Source organism: Pelophylax lessonae (assembly GCF_965119305.1).
Source record: "Pelophylax lessonae genome assembly, chromosome: 9".
NCBI classification, from domain to species: domain Eukaryota; kingdom Metazoa; phylum Chordata; class Amphibia; order Anura; family Ranidae; genus Pelophylax; species Pelophylax lessonae.
The window spans coordinates 223,324,488-223,342,346 of record NC_138776.1 but is presented as its reverse complement, the minus strand read 5'-3'; the positions used below and the strand labels follow the sequence as shown (position 1 = coordinate 223,342,346).

The window sequence follows — 17,859 nt, the reverse complement described above, 5'->3', positions numbered from 1 at the left end:
CTATGTAACTATATGTAACTATATAACTTGGAATAGTAGCGTACGAATTGGTTGGCTATGTCTGGGGTGGAAACGAACATCTTCCCCGCCGGGTCCGTGATGGTGTGTATCGTGTTCGCTGCCCTCTTCCTTTGTAAAGCCCTGGCAAGTAGTTTGCCTGATTTGTTAGCGAATTCATAAAACAAACGGTGGGAGAAGGCGAATTTGCGACGGACAGATTTCCCCAATTCCTCCAAAAGTTCCTGTCGGGTGGAAGTGAGTTCCGTTAAGGTGCTTGCCGCCAGGGATCTTTTGTGGGAACGCTCCAGAGAGCTAATCTTCCGCGTGAGTGTCTCTATGTGTGCCTCGCAAGATTTTTTACGTTTGGGCGCCAAAGCCATGAGTTCCCTCCGAATCACACATTTGTGCTCCGCCCATAAGAAAAGATGGTTGATCTCGGGAGAGGTATTTTTGGCAAAATAGTGGGAGAGACGGTCAGTGAGGGCAGAGATATGAACTGCATCCGAAAGGAGAGAGCTGTTCAACCTCCAGGAGCTGGAAGTGTGCGGATGCGATGGGAGTGAAAGGGTGACGCTAATGGGGTGATGGTCAGAGAGAAACATTGGGTCGATGGTAGCTGAAGAGAGAGCCGGTAGAAGATCTTGAGGGATAAAGAAGTAATCAATGCGGGAATAACGGCCGTGAGGGGAAGAATAAAAGGTGAAGTCTTTAGTACTAGGAAATAAAGTACGCCAGGAGTCGTGTAGAAGAAGGGTCGTCAAAAGGGTCTTGATGGAGTGGAGAGTGGCATATTGGAGGGACGAAGAGCCCTCAGACGTATCTAGGAGTGGAGACAATGCAACATTGAAATCCCCCCCCCAGGATAAGCTGTCCCTAAGAGGAGTTCGTCAGTTTTAAAAGTGTATTCCGGAAGAAGGGGACCAGGTTCTTGTTAGGAGCATAGATGTTAGCCAATGCGAGCAGTCGGCCATGAAGCGTGCCTTTGAGAAACAGAAACCTGCCTTCTTTGTCAGCCAAGGACTCCAGAACCACAAAAGGGCAATAATTGGGGAATAGAATGGAGACCCCCTTGGATTTAGAGTCAACAGAAGTCACGTGGAAGGCTGTGGGGAATTGCTTGGTCTGGAGTTTCTGAATGCTATCAGTTCGAAAATGGGTTTCTTGTAGAAAAACAATATCCGCCTTCGGCCTGCAGAGGGTGATAAAAAGCTTGAAGTGTTTTTCGGGGGTATTTAAGCCTCTCACGTTGAGAGAATATAATTTGAGTGTATGGTGCATGGGAGCGACTGCCGGGGGCCTCAGGGAAGAGAGAGGAGCGAGAGAAAAAAAAATAACACGGGGGTAGGGGGGAAGGGAAGGGAAAGAGGTAAGGATAGGAGGGGAAGGGGAAAGTATATAGTGTGGGGAGAGAGGGGGGAAAGGGGGTACGGTATCGGAGAAAACCACTACCAGGTCAGGTCCGCCGGACCCGTGTAATGCGGTTTAGAGATACCTGTGGGAGTAGTGGTAGATAAAACTGGAACGTGAGATATGTTGACAAGGGAAGAGGTGACCACTAATAGCGGGTTGGAGTAGGTCTAACCAGAAAAGTAGACTGGTAGTGAACAGTGGACATGAGAGCCCAGCCATGAGCCCAAATGAACTAGCAAGAGATATAGGAGACCAAAGGACATGTAGGGTAAGGGGCGTCTAAGTAGAGAGGAGGCATAAAAAGACGTGCAGGTGGGAGCCAAATACGCCATGCTAGCAAGGTGTCAAAACGGCGTGAGCAGTATTCACTAGCCGAAGGGAGCCATTGCAAGTGTGGTGGCAGGATGTCCAATCGGGGAAACCCTAGCGGTGTAACAGCCAACCGGAAGGGGGGGGGGGCACACAACGAACAGCAATGTGAACAACAGGGGAAATATGCACAGCACCCAAATCAAACAAAAGAGAAAAGTGGAGGTGTAGTGCAGTGTCCCGGAACTGACCGTGGTGTGTAGAGGTCATAAATAACAGTTTTGTACATTTCACATTATACCTAGGAATCCTTGACTGTGCTCCCCGTGATGCTAAGGGAATCAATCGTCCCATGGGGGAGAAAGAGGGTGGGCAATAATGAGGAAGGGGGAAACACAGAGTCATGACACGCCATGGGGCATCTTGCACCACCCAAGGCCTATAATTGGGGCCCAGGTGAAGGGCGAACGTAATATGGGTAATACGGGTATCCCCGGGGAGCACAGGAGGACTGAGTCGACAAAACATTCCCAACTCTTCATGAGACATAAAACAAACACAAATGAAGAAGGATAATCGATAAGCTTAATACAACACAATACACCTTCAAAAATGCGTGAAGCAGGAGTTCAGCACATGGACGGTTCAGGCAAAGGGGAGGAGTCCCGGAGGGATTGTAAAAACATGGAGGGTAGAATAGTCCCAACCTCGGGGAGTACAGGACAATAGTGAGCATAACAGGTATGGGATGGCTACAGGGTATGAACAGAGGCTTTGCCGTCTCTCAGAAGGCAAGGAGGAATCATGAGGGCGGTGAGAAAACATCATCAGCAGGCAGGATCAGGACACATGCAGCCATGAGATATAGAACCGCCAAGCAGGAGTGATGGAAGTCATATAAAAAGTAAAATAAAACAAAACAAAAACTCCAATATTGCTTTAATACCCCATCGGTTCTGTTGCATAACACTTGGCGCAGGGGATATACCATTGGTATATTTCTTTTAAACTTCTTAGAAATGATGGGGGAATTTATGCATTTTTCTCAGCTCAGTGTATATGCATGGCCAGCCTTACTATATAAAGAAACAATTCAGTTTTTATGATAATCACAGATCTGGCTGAATCAATTCAGTGACTTACAGATATAGCAACCAATTATTTACATGAAATTGCTGGATGATAACTGATATTGTGTACTTATACAGGGATGAGACTTTTCACTTAACTATTTAAAATTTCATCAAGTTAAACATGTGATCATCCATCTGAAGAAAAAGAAAGCAGGTAGCATGAGAAATTCCTTCCTACACACCAAACCAAGCATGGAACATGTACAGACCTGCAGTGTCCAATGAAGACAGGGAGGATTCACATACAAATAATCTGTGGTGCCCACAAGGGATCTCCCTCTGGCTAGCAGGTGTCTTCCATGTGTACAGTGGAGAGGGGAGGAGCCTCCGACCCTGCAGCAAATCGGCCCTGGCTAGCAGGTCACTTCCTTGTGTACAGTGGAGAGGGGAGGGGCCTCCAACCCGGGCAGCTAATCGGCTCCGGCTAGCAGGTCACTTCCTTGTGTACAGTGGAGAGGGGACGGGCCTCTGACCCGGGCAGCTAATCGGCTTCAGTGTACAAGTGAATTGCTTTGCTTGTACACTGAAGAGAGAAGCTGATTAACTGCTCAGGTCGGAGTCTCCTCCCCTCTCCACTGTACACAAGGAAGTGACCTGCTAGCCAGGGGGAGATCCCGCGGCCATGTTTTCACAGCCGGAAACTTCAGCTATCGGTAACCTGACAGGTCGCCTGGCCAGAGAACACCGGGACACAGACAGACCGGGACATGGGTCTGAAAACCGGGATTGTCCCAGGAAAAACAGGACTGTTAGCATTTATGGTCTTTTTGTCTAGAGGACCATGTTTAGTGTGTGTAAGCCAAAAGGTCAAAATTTATAAGGATAACCGATGCTTGTCTGGGAGTTTATTTGTTAAAATTCTTTACAGTCATAAGAAGTTTGAAAACAACTGGGCACGCATGAATATGACTGAACCCCTTTACATTTCTCAAGCTCTTTAACAGAGGAGAAAAAAAAGACTTGATGCTAAGAAACTGCAGATCTTTGCATATCATCCCTCATTCTGTAACTTTCATTGCATAGCATTAACCTACTGGCCTTCCTGTTATCTCATCTATTCTGTATACATTAGAACATAATTTTTCCCCTGTTATGACAGCAAGTTGGCTGCTGTCACCCTCTGTTTGCAAAATAATGAGAGATGGAGCAAAAGTAAAACTGATGTTCATATTAACAAATAAAGTTTGAGATTGCTTATTTAAAAATGAAACTAGCAATCTGATTGCTGCTAAAAAAAAGTATTTTATCCAAATTTTAATAAATCCAACTCCTCACCTAAGGCTAAAGTTAGGTTGTGTCCAGTTTTGCCAGAGGCTTATTGATGCTGTAAATACCTCTCCGGGTAACAGAGTCTTGTCAGGTAGAGTAACTGTCATAAAGTCCCCAACGCTAAGCCGCTGAACTTTTGGTGTATTCATACCCACAAGTTGAACCATCCCAGCAATCTCTGATCTTTCTTCATAATATTTGCATTCTTCAGATGCAGAATATTTCAGGGTCACATTTACAGGGAGGGACATAAGAGAAAACCAGGAAGAAGAAAAGCGAAGCTCCACAATACACACATCAATGGAAGTCTGTAACGAACAGAAAAAGAACACTGAAATGAAAGGAAATCAACAGTGTTTTATTTATAAATAATTTATCATATTTAGTACAACATTTCAAACAGGAAAATAAAAAATGTAAAGCAAAATGTATTACATCATATCATTTATTGCTGATTATAGGGTACATGTATACTATACTAATGATACTAAAGCCTTTTTTTTTTCTAGTTAAAAATAAAACATGTTATACTTACCTGCTCTGTTGAGCAGCTTGCTTTGGGGGCACCCCAGCCGAGCCACAGCTCCCTGTGTCCATACAGACACAGAGCCGCGGCCCCGCCCCCTTTCTCTCCTCATTGGCTAACTGATTTTGATTGACAGTAGCAGGAGCCAATGGCACTGCACTGCTGTCTCAGCCAAAGAGGAGGGGAGTTCCGGGCAGCCAAGACACTCCTGCAACATCACTGGATCTAAATGGATCTTTGGTAAGTATTAGGGGGGCTGCTGCACACATAGTTACATAGTTTGTGAGGTTGAAAAAAGACATCTGTCCATCCAGTTCAACCTATGATGTCTGTGTGTGTTTGCTGCTAACCGTACATTGTATACCCCTGTATGTTGTGGTCTTTAAGGTGCCCATCTAATAGTCTTTTGAAACTATCAACGCTCCCCAAAGACACCACTGCCTGTGGAAGAGAATTCCACATCCTTACTGCTCTGACAGTGAAGAACCTGTAGTTTAAGGTTAAACCGTTTTTCCTCTAGTTTATTGTATTCCCTTTCTCTGAAAAGTTTGTTCCTTATGCTAGGGTCGCCAGTACAGTATTTGTACATTGATATCATATCCCCCCTCAATCGTCTCTTCTCCAGGGAGAATAAATTCAGTGCTTGTAGTCTTTCCTCATAGTCGATGCCCTCCATTCCCCTAATTATTTTTGTTGCTCTTCTCTGGACTCTCTCCAGTTCCAGCACGTCCTTCCTGAGGACTGGTGCCCAGAACTGGTCAGCATACTCCAGATGTGGCCGGACCAGAGTCTTGTATAGTGGTAGAATAATTTCTTTATTTCTGGAGTGAATCCCCTTTTTTATACACGCCAGTATTCTGTTGGCTTTGCTTGCAGCGGCTTGGCATTGCATGCCACTGCCAAGCCTGTTGTCCACCAGTACCCCAGGTCCTTTTCCATCTTAGATTCACCCAGAGGTTTCCCCCCCAGTGAGTAGCTTGCTTTCGTGTTTCTGGCGCCCAAGTGCATTACTTTACATTTCTCAACATTAAACTTCATCTGCCATGTAGTTGCCCCCATTATTTTGTTCAGGTCCGCTTGTAAGGTTTCCACATCCTGTATAGAAGATATTGGCATGCTTAGTTTAGTATCATCCGCAAATACTGAGATTGTACTAGATATCCCCTCCTCTAGATCATTTATAAATTAAACAGGATTGGTCCCAGGACAGAACCTTGGGGGACCACTTTCCACACCCGCCCAATCCGAGTACTCCCCATTAATCACCACCCTCTGAACTCTCCCCTGGAGCAAGTTCTCTATCCAGGTACTCACCCTATGGTCCATACCTACATTCCTTAGTTTGTACAGTAAGCGTTTGTGGGGAACGGTGTCAAAGGCCTTTGCAAAGTCCAGATATACCACATCCACAGGCTTACCTTTATCTAGGTGGCTGCTCACTTCATCGTAGAAGGTTAACCCTCCTCTTGTGTTAGGGTCAAAACTGACCCGTTTTCAGGTTTTGAATGTCTATAAGTATCACATAAATTTGTTTATTGCATCAAGATTTTTTTACTTTGTCAGGAACCTCTATTTAAACAATGTAATAGAAAAATAATCCTTTTCACTAAATTATAAAATACTGTGGTGAAAATTAAGACGTTTATGGTGTTAGGGTCAATTCTGACCCAGTTATAATATAGGATTTTAGGACACTAATAAGTGCCAAAACTGAAATCATAAACACTCTCTCTGCTTAGTAACAGTGACAGCCAATCCCCTCTCAACCCTGTGAGCTGTAGTTAGGGAGGGGCCTATCTCTTTTCCTGCTTGTCTGCTTCTCTAAATAAAGTGAAGAAACATAGGACAAATTCATTTCAGAGTTGCTGACTTTATTTTACCATTTTTTCAATTTGACAATGAGAGGTATGCTATCAAAAGAAAGGTCTAGGGGTCACACCAAAAATATTAAAACCAATCTTTTCAAGGATAAAGAAGCCTAACAAGCTAACCAAGAGGTAAGAAACAAATTTGATGATAAATAATTATTCAGAGGGTATTTTATGGCTGATTTAACCACTTTACCACCGGAGGATTTTGCTGTCTTCCGTCCAGGCCACTTTTTGCGATTCGGCACTGTGCGACTTTAACTGACAATTGCGCGGTCGTGCGACGCCGTACCCAAACGAAATTTACGTCCTTTTTTTCCCACAAACAGAGCTTTCTTTTGGTGGTATTTGATCACCTGTGCGATTTTTATTTTTTGCGCTATAAACAAAAAAAGAGCGTTTATTTTGAAAAAATACCAATATTTTTCACATTTTTTTATATGAAATTCCCCCCCAAAAAAATGTAAAAATCAAATTTTTTTTAAATTTTTGCCCAATTTGTTTTCTGCTACCTATGTTTAGTAAAAAAAATCGCAATAAGCGTATTTTGATTGGTTTGCGCAAAAGTTATTGCGTTTACTAACTAAGGGAAAGATTTCTGTCATTTTTGGTGTTTTTTTTTAACGCGTAATGGCGGTGATCTGCGATTTTTTTTGCGGGACTGCGACATTGCGGCGGACAGATCGGACCCTTGACTGACATTTTTGACACTTTTGGGGGTACCAGTGACATTTCTACAGTAATCAGTGCTATATATATGCACTGTTACTGTAAAAATGACACTGGCAGGGAAGGGGTTAATTTTATTGGAGAGGGAGGGGTTAATGTATGCCTGGTGCTTACTGACGTGTGGGGGGGGAGGTGACTGTGTGACAGAAGGACAGATCGGATGTCCAGCTATGCTGAACACTCCGATCTGTCAGTCCCTGTCACTATGGAGATCCGCCCGCTGTGTTTACATACAGCGGGCGGATCTCCAGACTCGATCCCCGACGATCGGGGCAGAGCAGCGGCAACCGCCGCTGCTCCTCCGCTGGCCCGACTCCCGCTGTGAATGAACACAGCGGGAGCGAGCCTCCGGCGGCGCGCGAGCGCCGCCCACAAGGGGCGGAGTCCAGCGACGTAGGTCTACGTCGCTGGACGGGATCGCGGCACTTTGCCGCAGTAGCCTCCATGTAAGCGGAGGTAAAGTGGTTAAAACATGGGTCAAAACTGACCCTAACATCATGGATAGTAACGGAATTCTAACATAAGAGGAGGGTTAATAGATTGGTTTGGCAAGAACGATTTTTCAGGAATCCATGCTAATTACTACTAATAATACCGTTTTCATTACTAAAGTCTTGTATATAGTCTCTTAACATCCCCTCCAAAATCTTGCAGACTACTGATGTTAGGCTGACCAGCCTATAGTTACCCGGGATGGATCTGGGCCTTTTTGAATATTGGTACCAGGTTGGCTTTTTCCCAATCAGCTGGCACCATACCCGTCAGTAGACTATCCTTAAAGATCAAGAATAATGGTCTGGCAATTACCTGGCTGAGCTCTTTAAGAACCCTCGGGTGCAAGCCATTCGGTCCCGGTGATTTATTTATGTTAAGTTTCTCTAGTTTAGTTCTAAGTCTATCTTCTGTTAGCCATGGCGGTACTTCCTGAGGTGTATTATTTAGTTTAGCATTACAAGCTGGGTTAGTGTAGCCCCCCGATTCTTTTGTAAAGACTGAAGAGAAGAAATTATTTAACACTTCCGCCTTTTCCCTGTCCTCTGTGGCCAAATTACCCTCGTCGTCTTTTATGGGACCAATGTGTTCTGGCCTCGCTTTCTTACTGTTTATATACTTAAATAATTTTTTGGGGTTCTTTTTACTCTCTTACGCTATATGTCTCTTGTGTTCTATTTTAGCCGCCCTGATTTTGCCTTTACATTTCTTATTACACTCTTTGTAATGCTTGAATGCTGCCAATGACCCCTCAGCCTTGTATTTTTTTGAAGGCTTTTTCTTTAGTATTAATATGCATTTTTAAGTTGGAGTTTAGCCACCCAGGGTTTAGTTTTGCTTTTTTAAATTTATTTCCCTTTGGAATGCACTGGCCAATCCCTTTGTTTAGTATGCTCTTGAAGCACTCCCATTTTTGCTCCGTGTTCTTTGTTCCCAGGGTTCTATCCCAAATGATATGATGCAAAGAATGCATTAAGATAAAAAACCTTCTAAATTTACAACCACCTTAACAAACATGTTTGAAAAAATGGTGGAAGCCTTATTACTCCCCCCCCCCACTTAACAATATTAAAAGGGAAATATATACTTGTATTTTATGTTAAACATGTTCTAATTGGGCGGGATTATATGCTTGAGGCAGATATAGGTAATCAGACACATTAAATTAATTTTGGTAAAATAATTCTAGTGGCATTTATTTCTTAGATGTGATGGCTGCATTCATTTTATTTTTTAGGCTCTCTTTCTTCCATTTTCATCTAGCCAGTAAGTCTTTTGTTTTTCAAAAAACCAAGCTCTCCAGCAGAATATATCAGTTAGAAGCCAACAATTTAACACAAAGCAGGGGTGCTTACAATGATCACCTTTTATTTATGTAAAACCTTTCCCCAAAATGAATAAAGAAAACAAAAAAAAAACAATTGCTGTAAATGATTACAAAGTATTAGCTGGAGTTTGGCTTCAATATGTTGGTGTATTTAAATCTTACTAGTATTTCTAACACTTCCCTCCCCCCACACTAACAATGCTGTTGTCCAAAGGTGTCCCCTGTGTACCTTCATCTGGAGCGAGGCACACTAGTACAGGAAGTGTGTTACTGGCCAGAATACCATGTTAAAACAGAGGGGGGAAAAAGCCTAACAAACAAATGCAGCCACCACATCAAATTATTGGTAAGCTGGTAACATTGGTAACATTTTTGGTTTTGGGATTATTACTGCTTTTACTCGTAAAATGGCAAGTTAAAAGTTTTATGCTAAAGGGAAACTCCACTTTCGTGGGGGAAAAAAATAGCAAATAAAGAAAAAAACAATATAGCGTATATAATTTTGACAAAATCATAATATAATTGAATGTTTAATTTAAAATTTAGTGCTGTCCATTGAAACCTTCCCACATCCCTTAAGTAGCATATTAAAGAAAGATTTGAACCTCTGGTCCCAGTTACCAGTGGGGTCATTGGGGATGGGACTTTGTTTGGGTAGGTAACATAGTAAGGTAAGCGTGTGTGATAAAAACAAGTTTATTGCAAAAATACAAACTTACATAAAAAGACAAAATACAGTAAAACCTTGGATTGCGAGCATAATTCGTTCCGGAAGCATGCTTGTAATCCAAAGCACTCATATCATGAAATTTGTTCCACAACCATTTATTCATAAGTCCTTCAATTTATAGTCCATATAAAAAGATTATAGCATTGCGATAGGTTTTGTAACCATAAAATGTCCATCCACAAATAGCCGCTTCCACAAGGGGATTGGAAGCAAAATCCAGCAGGAGTTACAGGGTATCAAAGAGAAGAGAGGCGCCTCTAAGTGTAGCAATATGGTTCCATATAATGAAGGCACAACATTTAGCAACTCACATGATTGATGAATAAAACAGGCACATCTAAGTATGCCGGCATCCGGGGCAAAGCTGTCCACATAGATCATCTTCGGCACCGCCGGCTGCTAGTCTGTAATCCTGACCAGGAAGACCACCCTGCAGTAAAGCGATCTGAAAGCGAGGGGCAGCATGGAAAGGATGACGTAGATGACAGTGCGGAGGATGGTCCTATCTGGACAGCTTTACCCCTGATGCCTGCATCCTTAGATGTGCCTGTTCCAATCATCAACCATGTGAGTTGCTAAATGTTGTACCTTCATTAAATGTAACCATATTGCTACACTTAGAGGCGCCTCTCTTCTCTTTTATACTCAGCTGTGACTTGAGGCTACTTGTGTATCAAGACATCGCTTGTATATCAAGTCAAAATTTATTTGAAAATTTTGCTTGTCTTGCAAAGCGCTCTTAAACCAAGTTACTCTCAAACCAAGGTTTTACTGTACACATAAGTGCAACTGGTGCAAGGTTGATAACATACAATCATGCATAGATGAATATTAGTACAAACAGATCCACTCATTCAACGCGTTTCGCAAGTTAACAAACTAAACGTTGCTTCATCAGGAACGAGTAGAAAGTTTTTCATCTATTTTGCTTATAAAGAGAAGAAAATACAATAAGTCACATTATTCATATAATTACAACCAGAATTGAGATACACAAGTCAGAATCATCAGCTTACCATACATTGTAGATAGGGTTTTATACATAGCTTTGCATTCAAACGGACTCCGCAAGATGGAATAGCTCCGATGGTACAGCAAGCCCAGATCCTGGCCTTTCCACCCAAGAGGTCCCAGTGTCCCAATCAGGGGTTGGCCATAAACGTGTAGCCCGAACCAGCCACTGTAATGGTTAAATTCCGTGGCGGGAAATGGACCTCACATCAGGTCAATGGCGATCTAATGTAGAGTAATCAAAAACAGAGGGGTCAGCTATTTAATCTGGAGACACATTATGCCTCCAAATGTTGCCAAACAAGTGGACACACGTGAGAGAGCTCTCCCTGTTTTACCCTTCTAATTAGAGATGTACAAAACATGGCTTTATTCAGAGGCATATACTTAAGTGCTAGGCCGCAAGAGTTCACTTCGCTATATAGGGATTGGAGAATGGGGCCCCATGTGCCTTGACCAAACGTGCCTTATGCTCATGGGTAGCCAAGCTCACAGCCAGAGGGAGGCTCATCCAAGAACATACATAAATCACCTATTTTCCCCCATTCCTCTCGGGTATGGCTGAGCCACAAAATCTGGAGACGCTCTCATGGTCCACATTGTATGTTGCAGTGGGCTTAGATAAAAAATTGTTGATATCTACCTGGAGATCTGAGCCTTTCTTGTCCACCATTCAGCCATGCGGGTGCACGGGAGGAGCCGCTGCCGGCATCCTCCACGTGCGCTCCGCTATTTATGGCTGGTCCCACCGGAAGTGACGCTGCACCCGCCCGCGTCACTTCCAGCGCAGGCGCATTACGCAGCCTAACACCACGACGGAGGATGACCACACCCCCCGCCGCGCAATCAGCTGCATCCGGTCAGAAGGACCGGAAGAGGCATAGCGTCCACATAGTGGGCGCCTGTCTCTTGCTTTGCGCTCCGAGACTACACATGAGGATAAAGGGCAAGTATGTCCCCAACGGAGTCGGCCATCTTGGAGTCCAAAGTTACAATTATGCAATAAACAACGATTACAATAATAATGCAAAATCTAATTAATTACAATCCATCACTAAAGAAAGAGAAAGAGAAAAATTCATTTGAGAGCAATCACCACAAATCAAACATGCACTAAACATGTTTGTATTGAATATATACCTCACAAAAACACTTTGTGTTTACCTGGAGCTATGGACAAAAGGGAAAGGAAATAAATAAATAAATAACCAAAAAACAACAAATAATAAAACTGCATAAATAATGAAGGCGAAAATAGGGGAAGGAAAGGACAAGGGGAAGGGATTGAACAATAAACCATTTATAGAAACGGCTTGAAAGATACGGCCGTATTGAGGCCTGGCCACTTAGTGGCCTGCAGCTTGTAGATCCATTTTGATTCACGTTGTAGTATTCTGTTGTCGAAGTCACCCCCGCGTGGGTTGCGGGGGATGACCTCGAGCACCGAAAAGCTGATAAAGTCAGGATTGAAACTATGATAAGTACCCACATGTTTGCAGATGGGCGTAAATATTAGGCCCACCTCCAAATAATATAGGTGATCCTGAATGCGTTTGGAAAACCTTCTTTTGGTTTTTCCCACGTAGAATGCTCCACAGAGGCAGGTGGCTAAATACACCACGCCTTCTGTGGAGCAATCTACGCGGAAACGGCATTTGAGCGTCCCCCCTCGAGGAAGGGCAACAGTCCCACCTTCTCGAACCCAGGGGCAGAAATCACATCCTCCACATCTAAAGACACCTCTGTAATGTTCTGGTACCTTTGGGTACCCTAATTACTCTTTCATAAGTGTATGCGCCCCACCATTCTCTTTTGGTAAGGTGCGCATACACCTTTAAGACTGATGCTGTCATCACTGAGCGCCGGACTGGATGGCTATTTAGATCGCCGGCTCTCACTCACATGTGTTCGTTCAAACTGCTTTGTGCCTTGATGCTAACCTGTCTTGAAGCTCTCATGCTTGCAAGCATACCTCGCTGTTGGAACCACGCTGCGCTGATCCCTGTATCCCGCTACCGGATCATCCGCTCTTGCCGAACCTCTCCTCTGCTACATTGCTATTAGTGATAAGTACCCCACAGGGGAAACCTCTATAACCTTCATACTAAAGCTTACACTATCTAGCTCTGCATACTAAGGACTATTACTACATCTGCATTATCTAAGATTGCTAGCTCTTGAGCCTACTACCACCTGTTCTTGCACTGGGTTGATCTCTCCTGTATGTCCACCTGCTACTCTGTCATCTGCTACCATACATGATTGCTAAACCTATCTGCATCCCATCTGCTACTATCTTACTTTCAAGAACATTTCCTTTCAAGTGTCTGTCATCTACCATCTCTACCCAATCTGTCTCTTCAGCCTATCATCACTGTGTTACTATATACATAAGTCACTCTAGGAAACATCTTATTGAGTGTGTGTATTTACTTGCTGAATTGAGATCATCCACACATGATGAGTCATTGGGAGTTGGGATTGGTGTCTCGGCGTTTCTCTACATGACTACTGAAGTGGAATATTTCTGCAGCTGAAAATCCACATCATACATAAAACGCAGGAGCGTTACAACCTCTTTTCTCTCCACCATCCCCCTGCTGTTTGAGTGGTTGATAGTGGCTGTGGACAAGTGTGTCTCTGATCGATCTTGGTCGTCTGAAGGTGATCTGTGGCTGAGGTGCAACATGTTTAGTGATGATTTGATCATCACGAAGAAAGTGCCAATTATTGGCAAGGACTTGCCTAATCAAAGAGTGGTGGGCATTATACTTAGTGATTAGCCTTGTTACCCCTTCCGATTTGTGTTTTTTAGGGCCAAAGATAAGTTTGTCTCTCTTTTTCAGATTGGCTCTCGCATAGGCTCTCTTTAATACCTTGTTGCTATATCCTCGAGCCCGCAGGCGAGTACGTAAGGCGTCAGCCTCAGTTTTATAGTCAGCCTCCCTAGTGCAATTCCGCCGCAACCTGATGTATTGGCTATAGGGGATACTTTGCACTAGGGGGCGAGGATGTCCACTATTAAAATGCAGTATAGTATTGCCTGCAGTGCTCTTACGATCGTATGCCAACCTGTACCTGGGGGGATGGGAAAGGTCCTTATTTGCGGATGAAGAGGCGACCCCGTTTCTCCACCATATTGCCCTGTGGAGACGTTATATTGATGACGTCTTGGTCGTCTGGACGGGATCTGTGGCTGACTTACAGGAATTCATGCAATTCCTGGCGAAAAATCGGTTTAATCTCAAGTTTTCCATGCAGTATAGCCAGGAGGCTATACCCTTCCTGGATACCAAAATCTTTTTGAATAAGGATGGCTCTATTTATACCTCTCTGTATCGTAAGAGCACCGCAGGCACTACTATACTGCATTTTAATAGTGGACATCCTCGCCCCCTAGTGCAAAGTATCCCCTATAGCCAATACATCAGGTTGCGGCGGAATTGCACTAGGGAGGCTGACTATAAAACTGAGGCTGACGCCTTACGTACTCGCCTTCGGGCTCGAGGATATAGCAACAAGGTATTAAAGAGAGCCAATGCGAGAGCCAATCTGAAAAAGAGAGACGAACTTATCTTTGGCCCTAAAAAACACAAATCGGAAGGGGTAACAAGGCTAATCACTAAGTATAATGCCCACCACTCTTTGATTAGGCAAGTCCTTGCCAATAATTGTCACTTTCTTCGTGATGATCAAATCATCACTAAACATGTTGCACCTCAGCCACAGATCACCTTCAGACGACAAAGATCGATCAGAGACAAACTTGTCCACAGCCACTATCAACCACTCAAACAGCAGGGGGATGGTGGAGAGAAAAGAGGTCTCTTTAGATGTGGAGGATGTGATTTCTGCCCCTGGGTTCGAGAAGGTAAGACTGTTGCCCTTTCTCGAGGCGGGATGCTCAAATGCCGTTTCCGCATAGATTACTCCACAGAAAGCGTGGTATATTTAGCCACCTGCCTCTGTGGAGCATTCTACGTGGGAAAAACCAAAAGAAGGTTTTCCAAATGCATTCAGGATCACCTATATTATTTGGAGGTGGGCCTAATATTTATGCCCATCTGCAAACATGTGGGTACTTATCATAGTTTCAATCCTGACTTTATCAGCTTTTCGGTGCTCGAGGTCATCCCCCGCAACCCACGCGGGGGTGACTTCGACAACAGAATACTACAACGTGAATCAAAATGGATCTACAAGCTGCAGGCCACTAAGTGGCCAGGCCTCAATACGGCCGTATCTTTCAAGCCGTTTCTATAAATGGTTTATTGTTCAATCCCTTCCCCTTGTCCTTTCCTTCCCCCATTTTCACCTTCATTATTTATGCAGTTTTATTATTTGTTGTTTTTTGGTTATTTATTTATTTATTTCCTTTCCCTTTTGTCCATAGCTCCAGGTAAACACAATGTGTTTTTGTGAGGTATATATTCAATACAAACATGTTTAGTGCATGTTTGATTTGTGGTGATTGCCCTCAAATGAATTTTTCTCTTTCTCTTTCTTTAGTGATGGATTGTAATTAATTAGAATTTGCATTATTATTGTAATCGTTGTTTATTGCATAATTGTAACTTTGGACTCCAAGATGGCCGACTCCGTTGGGAACATACTTGCCCTTTATCCTCATGTGTAGTCTCGGGCGCAAAGCAAGAGACAGGCGCCCACTATGTGAACGCTATGCCTCTTCCGGTCCTTCTGATCGGATGCAGCTGATCGCGCGGCGGGGGGTGTGGTCATCCTCCGTCGTGGCGGTAGGCTGCGTAATGGGCCCGCGCCGGAAGTGACGCAGGCGGGTGCAGCATCACTTCCGGTGGGCCCAGCCATAAATAGCGGAGCGCACGTGGAGGACGCCGGCAGCGGCTCCTCCCGTGCACCCGCATGGCTGAATGGTGGACAAGAAAGGCTCAGATCTCCAGGTAGATATCAACAATTTTTTATCTAAGCCCACTGCAACATACAATGTGGACCATGAGAGCGATCTCTCCAGATTTTGTGGCTCAGCCATACCCGAGAGGAATGGGGGAAAATAGGTGATTTTTGTATGTTCTTGGATGAGCCTCCCTCTGGCTGTGAGCTTGGCTACCCATGAGCATAAGGCACGTTTGGTCAAGGCACATGGGGCCCTGTTCTCCAATCCCTATATAGCTAAGTGAACTCTTGCGGCCTAGCACTTAAGTATATGCCTCTGAATAAAGCCAGGTTTTGTACATCTCTAATTAGGAGGGTAAAACAGGGAGAGCTCTCTCACGTGTGTCCACTTGTTTGGCAACATTTGGAGGCATAATGTGTCTCCAGATTAAATAGCTGACCCCTCTGTTTTTGATTACTCTACATTAGATCGCCATTGACCTGATGTGAGGTCCATTTCCCGCCACGGAATCTAACCATTACAGTGGCTGGTTCGGGCTACACGTTTATGGCCAACCCCTGATTGGGACACTGGGACCTCTTGGGTGGAAAGGCCAGGATCTGGGCTTGCTGTACCATTGGAGCTATTCCATCTTGCGGAGTTCGTTTGAATGCAAAGCTATGTATAAAACCCTATCTACAATGTATGGTAAGCTGATGATTCTGACTTGTGTATCTCAATTCTGGTTGTAATTATATGAATAATGTGACTTAATGTATTTTCTTCTCTTTATAAGCAAAATAGATGAAAAACTTTCTACTCGTTCCTGATGAAGCAAAGTTTAGGTTGTTAACTTGCGAAACACGTTGAATGAGTGGATCTGTTTGTACTAATATTCATCTATGCATGATTGTATGTTATCAACCTTGCACCAGTTGCACTTATGTGTATTTTGTCTTTTTATGTAAGTTTGTATTTTTGCAATAAACTTGTTTTTATGACACACGCTTACCTTACTATGTTACCTACCCAAACAAAGTCCCATCCCCAATGACCCCACTGGTAACTGGGACCAGAGGTTCAAATCTTTCTTTAATATGTAATTGAATGTTATTAAAAATTACCTTTCCTAAGAAAATTAGTGACCCGGAGGGGCAATATGTGGTACATCTGGAGGGCTCCCCAGTCTCCTTGCTCTCTTATTATGCCCCTAATGCGAAACAACTTCCCTTTTTCCGAGCTATGCTACATGCAGTGACAACCGAGTTGAGAGGGATGGTTCTTTTTGGGGGGGGACTCTAATGTAGCTTTGGACTCTATTTTCGATAAAACTAGGAAATTGTCACCCTCTTCTAGGCACTATCCTAAAATTGGATCTAAATTGGCCAAAATGCTGCATTATCATAATTTGATTGATGCTTGGCGAGAGCTTAATCCCTCCAGGAAGGATTATACATTATTTTCTAGTGTCCATCATACCTATTCCAGGATTGACCACTTTCTGACAGACCCAACTACGGTTCCTCTTTTCCAGGCCAGCAAAATAGTAGATGTGGCAAGGACGTCATGCGACACTTTATTCGTGAAAAGTGGACCGAAGCCCTGAATCCCTTTTGAGTAACCCCTCAGTATGTTTTGATATAGAACAACACCTGAAGGAGTATTTTGCTGCGAATATTCCTGAGGACACTTCCCCAGAAGGCCACGATTAGGGGGTATTTGATTCAAATAGCATGCCGCCTCAAAAGGAATGCGGATTCTCTTATACGTCTTCGATGGTCGCTGGTGTCAATTTATATGTTGAAGGATAAGTTGGGCACTATGTAAGCTCGCAAGTTGACACCTCGCTTTCGGTGAATGGGTACCCCTAAGCTTAGGCAATCAAATGGTAACTTAACCCTGAACCCGCAGAAAGTTATGAAAATGTTTCATGATTATTATTATTCCCTGTATGGTGCCACAGCAGATCCCCCCACGTGAGACCATAGATAGTTTCTTGGACGGCCTTGACCTTCCTTCTCTGTCGGCTTCTCACAGAGAGGTCTTGGAGAAGGAGATCTCCTTGGAGGAGGTGCTAGAGGTTATTAAACAGGCTAGATCTTTGAAAACCCCCGGGCTCTGACGGCTTCTCTGCTGCATATTATAAAAAGTTTGCGGTACAGTTGGCGCCACATCTACTCAACTTTTTTAGGGCGATCCGGGA

The 17,859-nt window shown here is 43.8% G+C and overlaps 1 protein-coding gene across 1 annotated transcript in view; it reads right to left on the bottom strand.

Moving 5' to 3' along the window:
• The window catches only part of TMEM132A (transmembrane protein 132A), a 669,669-nt gene that overhangs the window by 397,498 nt on the left and 254,312 nt on the right, over positions 1–17,859 (bottom strand). The window contains exon 4 of the mRNA XM_082267409.1: positions 4,128–4,429. Within this exon, the coding sequence (XP_082123535.1) occupies positions 4,128–4,429 (302 nt within the window). The remainder of the gene's footprint in view (positions 1–4,127; positions 4,430–17,859) is intronic.